This window comes from Carcharodon carcharias, chromosome 11 (genome assembly GCF_017639515.1).
Source record: "Carcharodon carcharias isolate sCarCar2 chromosome 11, sCarCar2.pri, whole genome shotgun sequence".
In the NCBI taxonomy this organism is placed as follows: domain Eukaryota; kingdom Metazoa; phylum Chordata; class Chondrichthyes; order Lamniformes; family Lamnidae; genus Carcharodon; species Carcharodon carcharias.
Window position 1 is genome coordinate 91,579,884 of NC_054477.1, and position 18,908 is coordinate 91,598,791.

At 42.0% G+C, this 18,908-nt stretch overlaps 1 protein-coding gene across 1 annotated transcript in view; it reads left to right on the plus strand.

Moving 5' to 3' along the window:
• Positions 1-18,908, plus strand: part of LOC121283992 (protocadherin Fat 3-like) — a 619,931-nt gene that overhangs the window by 528,971 nt on the left and 72,052 nt on the right. The window contains exons 18-20 of the mRNA XM_041198874.1: positions 3,725-3,868; positions 15,525-15,722; positions 17,779-18,577. Of these exons, the coding sequence (XP_041054808.1) occupies positions 3,725-3,868; positions 15,525-15,722; positions 17,779-18,577 (1,141 nt within the window). The remainder of the gene's footprint in view (positions 1-3,724; positions 3,869-15,524; positions 15,723-17,778; positions 18,578-18,908) is intronic.

Sequence of the window (18,908 nt, forward strand, 5' to 3'; positions counted from 1 at the left end):
TATTCCTTGATTTGCTGTCAGAAACCAAAGATCTGTTGTGTAACTGGCAATAAGAGTAATGGAAAAGGAAACAATTCTCCCCTTTGGAGCGGAGTTCCAGAGGGGTGGCACTTCTGGTCATCGTTCCATATCCACTTCAGTTCCTACCCATTTCTCTGAGTCTAAGCTGACTAAGTACTCAAAGTGGGCGCCCAGCAGGAAGCTGACAGCAAGAATCAGCACCGCCTCCCAATGCCACGAAGGACACTAGTGATCTTGCAATGGGCATGCCGCTGCAGCACCAGGAGATCCAAAAAAGTACGGATATGGCCCAATTTTTTGAAACCGTGACAGTGGCCTTCAATAGGTGACTGGAAACGGATGAAGACAAGACCACAACAAGACCCCCTCCCTTCTAGGTGTTTCTTTAGGCCATTAGTGCTGCCTCCCAGCGCTCACTGTTCACTTCTTCATGGCAGCCACAGGAAGCGACATTGACATAGGCAGAAGGACAGAAATTCATGGCCCCTCCTTAGTATATCACTATTTGTATGTCACAGAAGTGATTGGAACAAACAGTTGTGCTTCCTAAAAGTGAGTAGGAAGAAAGACAGGGCTCTGAAGTGGGAATAGGGTTCACCATCCCATTTCTGCTGCAATTTGATAGAGGATAAACACCACTTAAATGTTGGTTGATTGCATTGTTGTTTCTTGGTCATAAAGTCATGATGCTCAAGCCCTGTACCAGTGCCTGACTGTAGGATTTAAGTTGACACTCTGCAATATAGTATCCGGGAATGCTGAATTATCATTGGTGCATCATTCCGATGAATATTGAACTGAGATTCTGTTTGCCTATTTTAATGGAATTTAAAGATCACAGAATCACAGAACTGCTGCAGCACAGAAGGAGGCTACTCAGTCCATCATATCTGTGTCATAGGAGCATTTACCTATTGTCACTTCCCTGCCTTCTCCCTGTAGTCCTGCACATTTTCCTTTTCAGATAATAATCCAAGAACTCTCTTGAATGTCTTCATTGAAACTACTACAATCTCAGGTAGTGCATTCCAGATCCTAACCACTCACTGGGTGAAAAAGATTTTCCTCATTTCATCATTGCATCTTTTGCCAATCACCTTAAGTCTGTGCCCCCTTGTTCTCAATCGTTCCACTCATGAGAACAGTTTTTCCCTATCTCTTCTGTCCAGATCCCTCATGATTTTGAATACCTCCATCTAATCTCCTCTCAACCTTCTCTTCTCCAAGGAAAATAGTCCCAACTTCCCCAATCTTTTTTTTATTCATTCACGGGATGTGGGCTTCGCTGACTGGGCCAGTATTTATTGCCCATCCCTAGTTGCTGTTGAAAAGGTGGTGGTGAGCTGCCTTCTTGAACCGCTGCAGTCCATATGGCAGTTACACCCACAGTGCTGTTAGGAAGGGAGTTCCAGGATTTTAACCTAGCGACAGTGAAGGAACGGTGATATATTTCCAAGTCAGGATGATTAGTGACTTGGAGGGAAACTTCTAGGTGGTGGTGTTCCTATCTATCTGCTGCCCTTGCCCTTCTAGATGGTAGTGGTCATGGGTTTGGAAAGTGCTGTCGAAGGAGCCTTGGTGAAATCTTGCAGTGCATCTTGTAAGTGGTACACACTGCTGCTACTGTGTGTCAGTGGTGGAGGGAGTGAATGTTTGTGGATGTGGTGCCCAAACAGGTTGCTTTGTCCTGGATGGTGTCAAACTTCTTGAGTGATGTGTGAGTTGCACTCATCCAGGCAAGTGGGGAGAATTCCATCACATTCCTGACTTGTGCCTTGTAGATGGTGGACAGGCTTTGGGCAGTCAGGGGGTGGGTTAATCGTCGCACTATAACTAGCCTCTGACCTGCTCTTATAGCCATGGTATTTATATGACTAGTCCAGTTCAGTTTCTGGTCAATGGTAACCCCCAGGATGTTGATATTGGGAGATTCAGTGAAGGTAATGCCATTGAACATCAAGAGGCGATGGTTGAATTCACTCTTGTTGGAGATGGTCATTGCCTGACACTTGTGTGGTGTGAATGTTATTTGCCACTTGCCAGCCTAAGCCTGGATATTGTCCAGGTCTTGCTACATTTGAACATAGACTTTTTCAGTATCTGAGGAGTTGCGAATGACGCTGAACATTGTGCAATCCTCAGCGAACATCCTCATTCCTGGCCTTATGATAGAAGGAAGGTTATTAATGAAGCAGCTGAAGATGGTTGGGCAGAAAACACTACCATGAGGAGCTCAGGATTGCCATAACTGAGTTCCTCATCCCTGGGACCATTCTTGTAAATCTTTCTGCACTCCCTCTAATGCCTTCACATCTTTCCTAAAGTGTGGTGTCTAGAACTGCATGCAATACTCCAGTTGCGGCCGAACCAGTGTTCTATACAATTTTAACATACTTCCTTGCTTTGTATTCTGTGCTCCTATTAATAAAGCCTAGGATGCTGTATCCGTTGCTAACTGCTCTCTCAATCTGTCCTGCCACCTACAGTGACTTATGCACATATACCGAGATCCCTCTGCTCCTATACCCCCTTAGAGTTGTATCCTTTATTTAATATTTTGTCTCTGCATTCTTTCTACCAGAATGAATGACTTCACATTTCTGTGCATTAAATTTCATTTGCCATTTGTCTGTCCATTCCACCAACCTATGATCTTTTGAAGTTCTACATTAAATTCCTCACTCTTCACAACACTTCCAAGTTTCATATCATCCACAAATTTCAAAATTGTGTCCAGGTCATTAATTTTTTAAGGAAGAGCAAGGGTCCCTACAGTGACACCTGGGGAACTCCACCACAAACCTTCCTCCAGTCCAAAAACATCCACTAACCATTACTTTCTGCTTCTGCACACTCAGCCAATATTGTATCCATGTTGCTACTGTCCCTTTTATTCCATGAACTCTAACTTTGCTCACAAGTCTGTTGGCACTTGGAAGTGCCTTTTGGAAGTCCATGTACACCACATCAACAGAATTACCCTCCTATCCTTCTGTTACCTCATCAAAAAACTCCAACAAATTAGTTGAACGTGATTTATCCTTAACAAATCCATGCTCGCTTACCTTAATTAACCCGCATTTGCCCAAGTGACTATTAATTTTGTTCTGAATAATCGTTTCTCAAAGCTCTTCCACTATTGAGGTTGAAATGACTGCCCTGTAGTTGCTGATCCTACTGATCTCATTATTTATGAATTGTTGGTACAGAATGCCTACCACCTTTCTGTGAGTAACAATGCCTGCTTGAGCTACTTGAAGAAGTTTTGATATGTTAATCCACTAGACACTGGATTGTGCTGTTTGTGTTAGAATTGTACAAACTATTAACATACTTGTATCAAATTTCTTTCTTCAGTATTTAGTGGAGGTGTGAATTCACTTTAAATAAATGGGTTAATGCCTGTGTTAAAATAAGATTCAGTGTTTTTGTATCCTGCATTCATATTAACATAGAACCTTTGTGCTCAGATGATGGAACTTGTCTCCAAGCTTCAGTGATGAACTATGTTAACCAACCAATTTGGTTCAAATGCGTATATGCCTAGTGCAAGATTTTGTGGGATTGCGTTTGAATTGAATTTGGCACTCATGAGAATTCCACTTTAAGTATTACAGAGTAACCTCTTTCCATAGAGTGTCCTTGAATGCTTTGAGTAGACTTTGTGAAATATCGTGTAATGATAATTTAATTACTCCAACAGGTATCTGGGTATTCATTAATAATACAAGCCAAAGACAGTGGAACACCTTCCATGTCATCTACAGTTATTGTGAATATTGATGTCTCAGATATTAATGATAATCCCCCTGACTTCATCCCAGCAAATTATTCAGCTGTCATTCAGGTAAATATCTGAAATTGCTCCAATTTATGTCCCTTTAATGCTTATTCCCATTAATAAACTGATGTAATGTTCATGTTATAATGTGTCTTATGCTTATGTCATTATATATTGTCATCTCCTTTTCGATTTGCTGAATCAGAACAATCAAATGCTGCAAGAATTCAGTTTCTAAATTTATGAAGAAATATTCTGAGTTCAAAAGTGTTCCAACATTGATATATTTTGTTAAATTTCAGTGGACTCTAAAGCATGTTTCTTGGATGTCCGGTTCTCTGGTGGGCTTACCTACTGATGTTCTTACTATTGAAAACATAAATAGGAAATGAGGAAGTACAGGGCCAGGAAATTATTTTCATTTCATCTGTCCGATCCCAAAAACTAATATCTTTCAATTGCTCACTGTCTGAAATATGTAGCAAGTTCTCTCTTAAATTGTTCACCCTTTCTGCCTCTACTGTCTCACTGACAATTGCTTCACATATTCATCCTACCCTGCAATAAATAATTAAACTTGAACTGGCTGCAGACTTTATCTTTGTGGCCATCTCAAAAATTCCATTGGTGTTCAGTTTTAGTATCCTCTTAATGATCTTGAATCATATTGCCTATGAGACCTTCCACCCTTTGGAATAAAATCCCAGACTTACCGTTTGGGCTCAGATGCTACGAGCTAAGTTTCAATTTGATACTCTTTTCTGCATTGCTGCCAATGCCTGGATATGCTTGCGGTAGTACAGCAACCAAAATGTACTCCAAATATGCATGCATCAATGCCTTGTACAGACTCACCTTCTGGGACATGCCATGATCCAGTTAGGTTTCTTTACTATTCTGTGCATTGCACTATTAATTTTAAGAACCTATCAACTGATACTTATAGATTTCTGTTCAGTAATGTGTTATGTCCTGTAGTGTATAGCAATTTAGTTTAGATTTTTAGGGGCTAAATTCAATAGCTCCCTAAAATGGATGTAAAACTCGGGACAAGTGATTAACCTGCACCTGTTTCTTCTGATGCAAGCAGCAAACCAACTTTTGCAATCCCCATCCACCACTACTCTCCCCCGTCTGGCTGAACTTGTTCTCACACTGAACAATTTCTCCTTTAACTCCTCTCACTTCCTCCAAATAAAAGGTGTGGCTATGGGTACCAGCATGGGCCCCAGCTATGCCTGTCTCTTTTTGGGGAATGTGGAACATTCCTTGTTCCGGTCCTACTCCGGCCCCCTCCCACAACTCTTTCTGCAGTACATCGATGATTATTTCGGTGCTGCTTCATGCTCTCGTCGGGACTTGGAAAAATTTATTAATTTTGCTTCCAATCTCCACCCCTCCATCATTTTCACATGGTCCATCCCTGACACTTCCCTTCCCTTCCCTTCCTTGACCTCTCTGTCTCAATTTCTGGTGTTAGACTGTCCACCAATATCCATTACAAGCCTACCGACTCCCACAGCTACCTCGACTACAGCTCCTCGCACCCCGCTTCCTGTAAGGACTCCATCCCATTCTCTCAGTTCCTTCGCCTCCATCACATCTGTTCTGATGATGCTACCTTCAAAAACAGTTCCTCTGACATGTCCTCCTTCTTCCTTAACTGAGGTTTTCCACCCACGGTCATTGACAGGGCCCTCAACCGTGTCCAGCCCATCTCCCGCGCATCCGCCCTCATGCCTTCTCCTCCCTCCCAGAAACATGATAGGGTTCCCCTTGTCCTCACTTATCACCCCACCAGCCTCTGCATTCGAAGGATCATCCTCCGCCATTTCCGCCAACTCCAGCATGATGCCACCACCAAATACATCTTCTCTTCACCCCCCCAACGGCATTCCGTAGGGATCGTTCCCTCCAGGACACCCTGGTCCACTCCTCCATCACCCCCTACTCCTCAACCCCTACCTATGGCACCTCCCCATGCCCACGCAAAAGATGCAACACCTGCCCCTTCACTTCCTCTCTCCTCACAGTCCAAGGGCCCAAACACTCCTTTCAAGCGAAGCAGCATTTCACTTGCATTTCCCCCAACTTAGTCTACTGCATTCGTTGCTCCCAATGCAGTCTCCTCTACATTGGAGAGACCAAACGTAAACTGGGTGACTGCTTTGCAGAACACCTGCGGTCTGTCCACAAGAAAGATCCAAACCTCCCTGTCGATTGCCATTTTAACACTACACCCTGCTCTCTTGCCCACATGTCTGTCCTTGTCTTGCTACATTGTTCCAGTGAAGCCCAACGCAAACTGGAGGAACAGCACCTCATCTTCCGACTAGGCACTTTACAGCCTTCCGGACTGAATATTGAATTCAACAACTTTAGATCTTGAACTCCCTCCTCCATCCCCACCCCCTTTCCGTTTCTTCCCCCTTTTGATTTTTCTAATAATTTATGTAGCTTTTTCTTTTCCCATCTATTTCCATTATTTTTAAATCTTGTATGCCCTGCTAGTCTTTCCACCCCACCCCCACTAGAGCTGTACCTTGAGTGCCCTGCCATCCATTCTTAATTAGCACATTTGTTTAAATAATATCACCACCTTCAATACCTCTTTGTTCCTTTGTCTGTGACATCTTTTGATTGTCTGCTTCTATCACTGCTTGCTTGTCCCTACAACCACAATGTCACACCGTTGAAAGTGGAGGCAAACACAAGACTGGGCCAAACCTGTCTGTTTTGTTTGGATGCAAGACTGGCCAGGCTGAAGGATTTTCTTACACTGAAGCAAACAAAAATAAAGGTATTACCTGGGATGAAGACACACTCAGGATTTACCTGAAGAATCCGAAGAAATATATCCCAGGAACAAAAATGATCTTTGCAGGCCTCAAGAAGAAGAGTGAGCATGAAGACTTAATAGCTTATCTCAAATCTGCCACAGCTAAATAACTCCCCCTCTTCTCTCTCTCACTCTCCCCCCCCTACCTTAAACCAGCTTATATTTCACCCCTTTCCTAATATTCACTCAGTTCTGTTGAAGGGTCATGAGGACTCGAAATGCCAACTCTTTTCTTCTCTGCCGATGCTGCCAGACTTGCTGAGTTTTTCCAGATAATTCTGTTTTTGTTTTGGATTTCCAGCATCCGCAGTTTTTTGTTTTTATAACCAACTTTTGCTGCCTGTTAATTCACATGATTACTGTGTGCAGCCAGAGCTAAATACACTGTTGAGTGACTGCACGTTTCAACAGGGCAGTCCAAGTTTGTGCAAGGTTTGCACCACTTAAAGCTAGCCTGCCCTACTTAAAGCCAGCCTCTTAAAGGGGATGTATATTCTGGCTGGAACTCATTCTGGAAGAGAGCCTGAGCAAGAAGAAGAGTGAATTATAGTGCAACCAGTGTGAACGTGTGCTCCAAGTTTCTCTGATACAGCTCTAGCTGCCTTGACAGAGGACGTGGAGAGGAGGAAAGCTGCAATCTATCAACAAGAAACCGGGAGCCCCTCCGGACAAATTTTGCAAACACTTTGGGACTGGATAATCATGGAGGTCAATGGCAAGAGTCAAGCCCTAATTACCTGGATGCAATTCAATGACCTTGCACAAGTTAGCCAAGGTCATTGAATGTATCTACAAATGCCATATTCCACCACTTGCACCACTAGCCTCAAACACTGCTCAATGCATCATACCTTCATCATTTGCTTTGCAACAATCTCTGTCAATCATGACTCATATCTAATAGCTTCACCTCACCCTCACACACTTAACGCTGCTGCAAGCCTCACACCCATCTCACAGTTTGCACACACTATCAACTATTAAACCATATCAATTTTGAAACATAAGAATATAAGAAATAGGAGCAGAAATAGGTTAATCAGTCCTTTGAGCCTGCTCCATTCTTCAGTAAGATCATGGCTGATCTACCTCTGCTACACCTTCCCAAGCTATCCCCATATCCTTAGATTTCCTCAGTATCCAAAAATCTATCGATCTTGACCAGCGGGACTTCAACTAGCAGTATAAAATTCTAGCCACTGTTCCTTGCTGAGCTTCAGGTAAGAGAATTGTTTACTAAATACACTGGGTGGATATTGTCTCCCACTGAGAGATCTTCCTCTTCTCCTCCTCCTGCCAGCAGCTTATCCTGCTCTGTGTTGCCTCTGCTCATTTTCCATACGTTGTTATGTCCGATGCAGTTGGTAAAACGGAGTTATTTAAAAACCCCAGAGGGAAACTTTAAACAACTATCATAACCAATAATTTAAGTGTTATGTTTGAGATGCGACTCTAAACTCAGGAATCAGACCACCAGTTCTCGTGGTTTTACATTAAACTAAATGAAACATTTTATTACTTTACACAGGTTAAAATATATGTCCACATGGCTACAAATAACTGCTTTTAACAAATTCCCAAACTAATCTCCATTAAGGCAACAAAACCCATCGACTTAACCAAACACCAGGCAAAGCGTTTTCACCTTATGAATTCAAAACAAGGTTATTTTCACTGTGGAGCCAGTTGGAGGCTTGTAGCTCCCTCTTGATCTCACATTGCCTCTGCCCTGTACACCCGAAAACTACTGAAGTTATACCTACGGCCACGGAGTGAATTCAAATTCTCTTGTCTCCCCAGTCTCTTTGAACTTTATCTTTTAACAGTGAAACCCCATTCATTGCACCAATTTTATTAGTAATATTAACATATTGCTTGGTAGCTGCTAGAAAGGTGTCAAATTTTCACCCCACTTCTTGAATGCTCTATTTAAAAAAATGCAAATGCATGCTATCTCGCTTACATATCAACACTAGTACATATCAAAGCACCCAGATGAGCTGGCTTCAATCCAATTAAGACATATCCGTAGACTAACATCTATTTTAAAAGAAAAATATTTTCCAAAATATTATACATTAGCTTCATGACAATCATTCAGTGGTCCAAAGTGGAATTGCACCCATATCTTTGAGGTTTGTGCAGAATCCTTGAAGTCAGGATAATGTCCTTCAGTGCATGCCACACAATCTTCTGTACACTTTAGCATCTTTAAAGAGCTCTAGTAAACACCAAACGCTTTACAGTCTCAGCAAAAGCCAATAGAAATCAATCAGCAACTAACCTGTAAGCAGTAGATGACCACTTTCAAAAGTGGTGTTAGGTGGAGTGCTTCTTCCTGCTTGTTCAGCTATTGGCATTAGCTGAAGCATTGAGCTCCAAACTGGCAGTGCTCATATCGAATGACTGTTATACTCTGATTGACATCCCAACCTGTTCACCCTGAATACTTTTAACAGGTACTGCCTACACACGCTAATGCGCTCAGGAAAATGGCATCCAGCACAGCTCAAACCTGAAGTGTACACATATGCTGCGGACACCATTTTGAAAGCATAACAGCATCCAAATGACCCACAAAAGTGCTAAGGAACCAAATTTTGTAGCTTTACTGTTTCTTTCCCTTCTGCAGATAAATTACCTTGCATATGTGCACATTTAGGGATGAATATAATATTGCGGTGGTGGCCACACCCATCACCTGGAAAGGCTGCGTGAGTGCTCTTCTGCTGGCCCTAGAAACCATGACTGGATTTTATAATATAAAAGCAAAATACTGCGGATGTTGGAAACCTGAAATAAAAACAAAAATAGCTGGAAAAGCTCAGCAGGTCTGATAGCATGTGTGGAGAGGAAGACAGAGTTAACGTTTCGAGTCCATATGACTCTTCATCTGATGAAAAGTCATACGGACACGAAACCTTAACTCTGTCTTCCTCTCCACACATGCTGTCAGATCTGCTGAGCTTTTCCAGCAATTTTTGTTTTTATTACTGGATTTTATAATCTTTGGGCAATTAGTTTGCCTGAGGTCATGGTTTCTGCACCCATGTAGGAGGATGCCCCGTCTCCAAGAAGTGCCAGCCAGTCAGATGGCCAACAGCCGTCCAGTCCTAGTTGTGCCATCAGGAGCACTGGCAAACTGCTGGGACTGCAGCCAGTTCCCAAACAGGAACATTGCTGGAGGTCGGAGTTCAGGGTAAATGGGGCAGTCTCACTAGGGCCACTCAGACAGGCCAGAGTTCAAGGTAAGTGGGGCAGCCCTTTCCATTGGAAGGGTGGGGTCCACTGTAGGCACAGGGTGCCGAAGTGGAAGGAGTCCCCAACCCCTCTTCCCTGCTTCCCCTCTTCAAGCCAGCTTTAAGACGCAGTGAGCCTCGCCACGTGGCATGGGATCCCTCCCACCACTGAAAAAATTCCTGTGGCAGTGGGAAGAGGCCCTTAATTGGATATTAAAGGGTCTCAATTGGCCCAGGAGCAGGCAGGTCACCTAGCAATTACCTTATTGCTGGTAAAATATGGCACCCTCACCATCCCACTCAATTTTATACTCTGTGCTTGCTCCCAGTTATATTCCTGTCTAAGTGTCATTTTCTTTTCATCAACCCTCTGAATCTTTGCCTCTTCACTCTTATTTTAATCCCTATCTGCTAAAATCTTGTGTCATCTGAAAAGTACAAAGCTTCATTTCTGTTCCTGGTTCCAAATAATTTCCATTCACTATAATGAGCTGTGGCCCCAGCACTGATAACGATGGAGCTCCACTCGTGATTGCTTAGCACATTAGCAAAGCTTAATTCACCCCCACTGGCTTAACCTATTTTCAATCTACCTCAGAAATCTATCTTCTTTTTCATGCTTTTATACCACATGGATTAACTACTTGTGCTGCATGGTATCAAAAGCCTTGTTAAAATCTATTTATATATCACGCCCACAGAGTTTATGTAACCAATAAGATTCATCATGTCCTCAGAAACCTCCCTCCACTTCTCTCACCATTCTATTATCTGTCTAAATGTTTTATTATACCCCTGTTGAAAAAGTTTTCATGCAGAAAACTGCAGCCCCTTTCTCATTTATTCTTAGCTCTGCAAAGTAATCTGTATCCCATTATATTAACTTAACCTGTACCATCGTTGAACATATAAAAATAGAAAATTTCTAGATATGCTCAGGTCAGGCAGCATCTGTGGAGAGAGAAACAAGGTTTCAGGTTAAAAAAGGGTTTCAGGTTGAAGACCTTTCATCAGAACTAGGCAAAGTTAGAAATGTAACAGTTTTAAGCAAATGAAAGGAGGGAGTGTGGAAAAAGAGCATAGGGAAAAGCCTTTGATCGGGTGCGAGACAGGAGAAATTAAATGGTAAAAGAGCTGGTGGTGCAGAGCCAAAGGGAATGGTAATGGGACATCCTGCATCCTGTCTTATTTGCCTTCTCTAAATGAAAATTTATATGTCTAAATCAGGTAAGAACACCTTATCTGCTAAGCATGCCAAACCTCAAAATGTGTCCAAATGTTGTGTGAAGTTGAAACACTCCTTTCTACATCATCTTTCTAGCCACACATTGATGTATCTAATTTTTCCTTCTTAACTTGTCCAGCATGTGGTACCATATCTAGATTGTTTGTAGACCTTTAACCTGTGGTAGACTCACTGTCCAGTAAGCTGGATGGCTGTTTCCCAGGGTTAGACAGATACAGACTTTGTACAGCCTGAGGAAAGTTCTGTGGTTGACTGCTTCTTTCCATAGAAAGTTCACAATTGGCCATAGACTGAACATACTCCATTGGAAAGTTACGCACAGCATCTTTTGCTCACTGCAGATCTTGGTGGGTTTTAATAATAGTCCAAACTTCATACCCTCTACTTTTGATTGTTTCTTCTAGAGAACAGTAGACACTACAATGTTTGGAGGTTTAGTAGAAATTGTTCTTAGCATACTCATTCTTCCAGGCATTTTTTTGAGATTTTCTGATTCCATTTCTGAGTTCAACCCTAATACTGTAGAAATAAAGGGCTGTAACTTCCGAACTCCGGGACTTGTATCTAGTGGGCACCCCAAAGATGCACTGGGGAGCCTCCCACCCGGATGTTCCCAGGTAAGGATCGCGTGACAATTGCCCAGGAAGTTCCTTTGGGCAATTGCCCTGCACTGGGAACCATTCTAAAATGTGATTCAAATCACAAACTTCAGATGATTCCAACTGTCATACAGCAATACTTACCCAGACACAGTTAAAAGAGTTGAAACCACTTGCTGCTTCTGGGTAACTATTGTACTGACCTCCTCCAACCCACCCACCAGACTTCCCCCCCACTAGCCCTGACTCCCTCCATGGGACTCCCCCCACTAACGCCCACCAATTCTCCCCCCCCGCTACACCCCCTGACCCCCTACAGGACCTCCCGACCACCAGCCCCCGACTCTCTCTTCACCCACCCCATCCTGCTGACCCAACTCAACCCCTCCTCCCACCGTGGCCTCCATAATCCAGGCCTGTCGCCCAACCACCCCCCCCATTGAGACCTAACCAAATTCCCCTCACCACCCCCACAACTGACTTGAGCCCCCTCAAATCCTACCTACTTATCTTATACACTTACCTTCTCCCTGGCTTGCAAACGTGGCTGGACTTTTAAACTTACCTGGTTTATGGCAGCTGGTGCTATAAAAAAGGGGTACCAAGGGGCTTACTTATCTTCAACTGAGCTGCCCTCGACTGTAGGCCACACAAACTCACTGCGCTACACACATCTCGCAAGGCCTGAGTTGGAAGGTCGGGCAAGATAGGAGCATTTGGATTTCAAGGTCTGACTCATTTGCCACTCCACTGGAAGATATAGGTCATAGCATCAAATTCTGAGCATGTTCCAAACTTTTGTTCCAATGCTGAAATATCATAAATAAGGAATAGAGGCAGCCTATAGGAATAGATCCAGGGAAATTGCTACCATTAGATAAAACATGGTGATCATTATTATGCGCAGTGTGGTACCAAATACTCTAATAAGAAATTTGATATTCATCAAATCAGCTCATTGACGTGGTCATGCTGGGAAATGGCTTACTGCAGTCCAATGTGTAAATGTTTGTTAGAAGTCTTTTCCATTGCCAACAGGTTGTTTTTCTTATTAAGTGCTCGGATACTCTTTTCTGACCGATGCAGTATATTTTCAATGGTGCTTCTTCCTCATCTCAGGCCTTCAGGGTTTAGCAGAGAAAGTTAATGCTTCTGAGCTGATGCTGGAGGGGATATGTGGTAACTCTAGCAACTTTCTCAGGCAGTTCAGCAGGCTGATAGACCAGTGACTGTCGCTGTCTGCTTTGTGGACCATTGTGACCATAGCTGATTTCCAAAATCTCAGGCACTTGAGCAGCACTAATTACCTGGTGAAGATCTTAGCTATCATACCCATCTTTTTATTGAGTACATTGACAAATATGCTTTTGGCACAGCCATTGTTTTCCTGGGTCTTTTCTCACATGCTCGTAGTTCAGTAGCTGCAATCAGCTAGACCAAGGTAATTGCAATATTTTTTTCTCTGTTATTTGCAGGGACCATGCTCAGATTGAAACTGTTCTAGTTGTGTGTGAAAGTAATGATCCACTTAATTTTCCAGCATTGGTGAAAAACCTTGTAATTTGATGTAATCGGTACAGAGAATATTGTAATAGCTTCACTTTTTCCTAGTCTCTGCACTATAAACAACATTATGATATTTTTGTTATGACTGTGGATATGATGTCAGAATAATTTGGGGAGTTTGCTCTTATTCAACTTTTCAGTTTTGTCTTGGGGTAGTTATTAGGTCTTAGCTTAAAGATGACTGATTGATGTGTTAATCCTCCTGGGTCGCATTTTAATGAAGTCATCCTAGGAGGCTTTCTTTCATCAATTACATCCACAATTCTGCCTGCCAGAGTCGATTATTCCAATGAAATCCTGGCCAACCTGACCTTCCACCTTCTATAAACTTGAGTTCATCCAAATTTCTGTTACCCATATCCAGACACACGCCAAATCCTGTTCACCCATTACCCCTTTGCACCCTGACTTATTTAAGCTACCAGTCTGGCAAAGCCTCAACTTTAAAAATTCTCATCCTTATGTACAAATCTGATCTGTTGAACATTTTCAATTTTCATCACTCCTCTATTGATGGTCATGCCTTCAGCTATCCAGGCTCTAAACTCTGGAATTCCCTGACTAAATCTTTGTTTCTCTTCTCTTTTAAGTTTCCCCTTCAAACCTACCTCTTTGATTAAGCTTTTTGGCCACCTGTTTAAAATGTTTTTGTGTGGCTTGGTGTCAAAATTCACTTGGTAACACCCTTTTGAAGTGTCTTGGATGACTGCTACACCAAAGGCAGTATATAAATGCAAGTTGTTTCTGTTAGTCAGATGGTGGGATAGCACAGCAGGCTTGTTGCAAATAGCACTCTTCACTGTTATTGTTCCTTTTTCTGCCCCAATTTCTACATCAGTCAGCAGCCACTGGCCAGGTTCTGGGTCATTGTGGTTTTGCAGATTAACAGCTGAGTAACGTTCACTGCTAGCTGCGGCCCTAAGGCAGTTTAATCAGCTCTTTTGCAGTCCCAGCTGAACGTAATGGGTGATTGCAGTGAAGCAGAGAGGTTCAGTCCCAGTACATGTTATGATGATCAGATCAGAACACCATGGGTGTTCAAGCTGCTGCTGTGATAAGTGGATTCTGGAGGTTTCTAGATATTGAAGTATGTCCAATAGCACTAACCCTGCAGCATTAATGGACTGATTGCTCCTCGTGGGGTGGTTTACAAGGAAGATGTGTTATTTCCAAATTGGAAAGTTTTTTTCTGAATAAGAGAAAAACTAAAACATGCAGAAATACAGCTTGAGAAACCGCACCTTATCTTTCAATTAGACACTTCACAGCCTTCCAGACTCAATGTTGAGTTCAACATTTTCAGACTGTAAACTCTGTCCCCCTCATTTTGATTCTTTGATTTGCATGCTTCAGTTTTTTTGTTCTTTTTGCTTTCAGACAGCAGCACACCTGCGCTAGGTGCATCTTTTGTTTCTTTGCTTCTTTTCTTGCCCCATCATAATTCCCTTTGGCCCTGGAAGAATAACTCTTCTGCCAGTCAATTTTTCTTGTCTCCCACCCCACCCACAAAGCTTCCTTTGTCCTTGTCCCACCCCACACCTTACTCAAAACCTACTACATCTCTAACTTCTCCAAGTTCTGATGAAAGGTCATTGGGTTGAAACATTAATCCCGTTTCTGTCCACAGATGCTGCCTGACCTGCCGAGTATTTCCAGAATTTTCTGTTATTAATATTATTGCTTTATGGCATTCTAGTACATATCACAAACACATTCCTTAGATCACAAGTCATCTTCAGATATTGTTTTGCACTTGGTATCAGGTAAAGCATATTTTGCTTGTTAAGGAAGGAAGATAGAAATCTGCAAGAGAACTAGCTAGAGTTGAGTAAAAGAGCACATTTCCTCCTTCACATCAATCGAATGGTCCATTTTATCATGTTGTCAGTCTGAAAATAAACAAGCATCGCAAGTTCTAAAATGTACATTCATTCTCCAGATTTGCACTTCACCATTTTGTTGATTCATAATGTGTGGACTACTAAGAATGTCACTGTCCTTGCTAAACTGATGAATGGGACAATCAATACTTACTTTCACCTATGTATATTTATAGGCCTGGCAATTCAAAATTTAGAAAAATGCTACTTGTTTAGATTAGTGTAAGGTTCTATTCTTTTCCATAGTTAAGATGATCTACCTTAAGCCATAAAAATGAAAGCTGAGTCACTGTATCCTATGTTGATGTAATCATTACGGGATTGAAATATATTCACCTTTCATGTGTTTAAAGGAAAATAAATCTGTTGGTACCAAAATCCTGCAACTTTCAGTGACTGACAAGGACTCTTCCCACAATGGACCTCCATTCACATTCACTATTCTTGCTGGAAATGATGGGAAGGAGTTTGTTTTGGATCAACAAGGAGTTCTGAGATCTGCAATTGTATTTAAACAGAAGGATGCAACAGAATACCTTCTGCATGTGCAGGTAAGAGATTGTACCAGACTTGTGTTTTTACTCTGGATTTGTTTTGGATCCCAGGTATCTTTGATGTAAAGGAAGAGATGGTGTACTGGCAATGTATTGATTTCCGTAATTCAAGCACAACACCTTTGACAGAAATTTGCTTTCCCTGTTTTGCTTCATAACACAGCATTTTTTCAACTGAATCTTTTGACTGAAACTCCATGGGCCGAATTTTCTGCCTTCCGGGTGGGCGGGCCAGACCCAATCTCTGGCGGGCAGGGAGCCGATCCCCACCGGAGAAGTGGACCTTGCCGCCATTTTAAGTGGGTGGGCCAATTAAGGCCCGACCAGCGTGACGCCTGGCGGGAAGTGTTATGAGCTTCCTGTGTGGGCGGGGGGGATTCCCCAAATGTGAGAGTGCACTCTTTCGCGCATGCGCACTAAAGAATGCACATCTCCCTGAGGCAAAGTGCTACCTCAGGGAGATCGCTTACACTTGTGAAAACATTAAAAATAGAAAAAGAAAATCCTTAACTTGTCCCCCTCATGTGACAATGTCACACAAGATGGGGCATGTTCATAAATTTCACTAAAACTTTATTGAACTTTTTAAATCCCTACATGAAACCTCATCCCACCCGTGGATGAGGTTTCATGTTTTCCCTATTCCCCGCTGGGGCTCCTGGCCTGCCCGCCAACCTTAAGGTTGGACGGGCAGGTCCTTTAATTGTTTTAATGATCCTGTCAATGACCTCAATTGGCCATTGACAGGTCGGCGGGCGGACAGCTGATTTTGCTGCGCCCCTGCCGTCCTGAAAATTTAAATGGGGTGGAATGACATCAGGGGTTCCCCCCAATCTCATCCCGCATCATTTTGCACATTGGCGAGTGGGCCCCGCCCCCTGCTCACCGACGGCAAAATTCAGCCCCATGGGTTACCGGTTAGCAAGAGTTAATTGAAATTGCCTACCCTGCCGGAGACTGCACTACAAGCTTAATTACTGCTGCTAAAGCCCACAGATACATGATTTTTGATGGAGATATGGTCACTTTCTGACTGTCTTTGTTTCTATTAACAGCAGTTAACCACCAAATCAACAAAACCACTAACCTATCTAGTTGTCCAAAACATATTAAAATAAAAGGAATTGGCATTTTAGTAAATCTATATTTTTATATGTAAAGTTTTTTGATGTTGTACATATTGTAAACGTTTTATTCCTATTCTTAAGACTCAATGCAGTAATAATCAGCAAAACAAAATTGCATTCACACTTTTACATAAAAACAATCATCACTGTAGATGCTGAGTTAAGATACATGAACTAATTGTTTAGTGGAACAGGTTGAAAGGGCTGAATGACCTATTCATGTTCCTATGTTACGCTGATCTATTTACTAATGGTCCTGCATCCAGTTCAGCTGAACTATTTCACAATATCGTGATGACTATGTTGACTTTATGAGAGAGAGTTAAAATTGGAAGAAAAATAACCAATTTTAAAATGAATACTTCAAAGCTAAGCTAACTTTGTAGATTCCCTGTGGGACAGACGCTACCTTTGTGGGTTTCCTCATTGATACCAAAGGTGAAACTTGCATGGGCCATGCAGGTTGCATCCTGAAGCATTGTCTGTTTCATTCTGGTAGCCAGATGAGAAAAGATAGAACTGGAGCTAATCCTTACATACTTTCATAAGTTTTATTTACGGAGATGCACATTACAACCACGCACCTCCTAACCCAACAACCACAATTTCAGTCTGTTCTTATTTATAGGAGCACAAATGAATCCCCAGTTAATGCCCACTTCCTGCAAAGAATTGAACACTAATAGTATACAATTAACTTTATCTGCCTTGGGGGAATCTACTTTGTATACTTTGCACAGCTTTTAAGCAGCGCTGTATGAATGAATTTCTAGCCCCAAGACTTCAAAACTGAATGGGAATTTTGCAAAAAATGCTAATTCTTCTAAACTACATTCCTATTTTTGTATTTTCTCCTATTGTTAAAGATATTTTCAGATTAAGAATGAATAGTTTAATACATTTGTTGTTTGCTCACTATTTGACAGGCTCAAGACACTGGTAAGCCACCACTGACTTCTTTCACCTATATTCTTGTTCGTGTGATTGAAGAAAGCATTCATAAACCAACTGCTATTCCACTTGAGATTTATATTTCCACAATGGAGGATGAATTCCCGGGAGGTGTGATTGGGAAGATCCATGCTACTGATCAAGATATGTATGACATCCTTACCTACAGTTTTAGGTCAGACCAAAGAAGTCTGTTCACTATAAATAGCCAAGATGGGAAGATTATTGCACTTGGGGGCCTGGATAGTGGCAATTATGTTTTGAATGTGTCCGTTAGTGATGGGCGCTTCACCGTGCCTGTTGAAGTTGTAGTTCATATAGAGCAGGTGACTCAGACTATGCTAAACAATGCAATAACTGTTCAATTTGAAAACATCTCTCCTGAAGATTTTATTGGACTTCATCTCCATGGATTTAGGCAGAGCCTTCGGAACATTATTGTTGCCCAGAAGCAAGACACTCTTCATGTCATTAGTATCCAGCCAGTCGCAGGCACACATCAACTTGAAGTTTTGTTGGCAGTGCAAATGTATAGAAATGGGTTCTACAAATCTGCTTATTTGATTCAGAAGCTTAGCAATGCAAAAAAGGACCTAGAAAATGGCCTCCATGTTTCCGCTATCATGGATAAGAGTTGCTCTGGTGAAGAATGCCAAGACCAGTATTGTGAACAGATGATTGCTCCAGAAACACAGTCCATGATGACCTACAGCACTGCAAGAATTAGTTTTGTGTCTCCCCGATATTCCAGGGGTGCAACATGCACTTGTAATGGTGAGTAATACAGACACCAGGGCAAATATTCCCCAGGCAACATTTTTAAAAGTAATAAATCAGTGTGTTTTTAAAAAAACAAGATCTTATGATAAATATCTAAGTTTATGTGGTAGCTTCTATTTTTGTTATAAACTTTTTGATAATATCGGTACATTTGCAGTTTCAGATTTGCAAATGGGCATTTGTCTCATAGTTAGAGCATTTATACATATGAATATAATACTCCTTAAACAATATAGTTTAATGCTGTTGAAGATGCATTGAAATAATTACAGCCATGCTTTCTCACTTGATGAGCCCAGCTAAGCTGAGAACGAAGACAATGGAT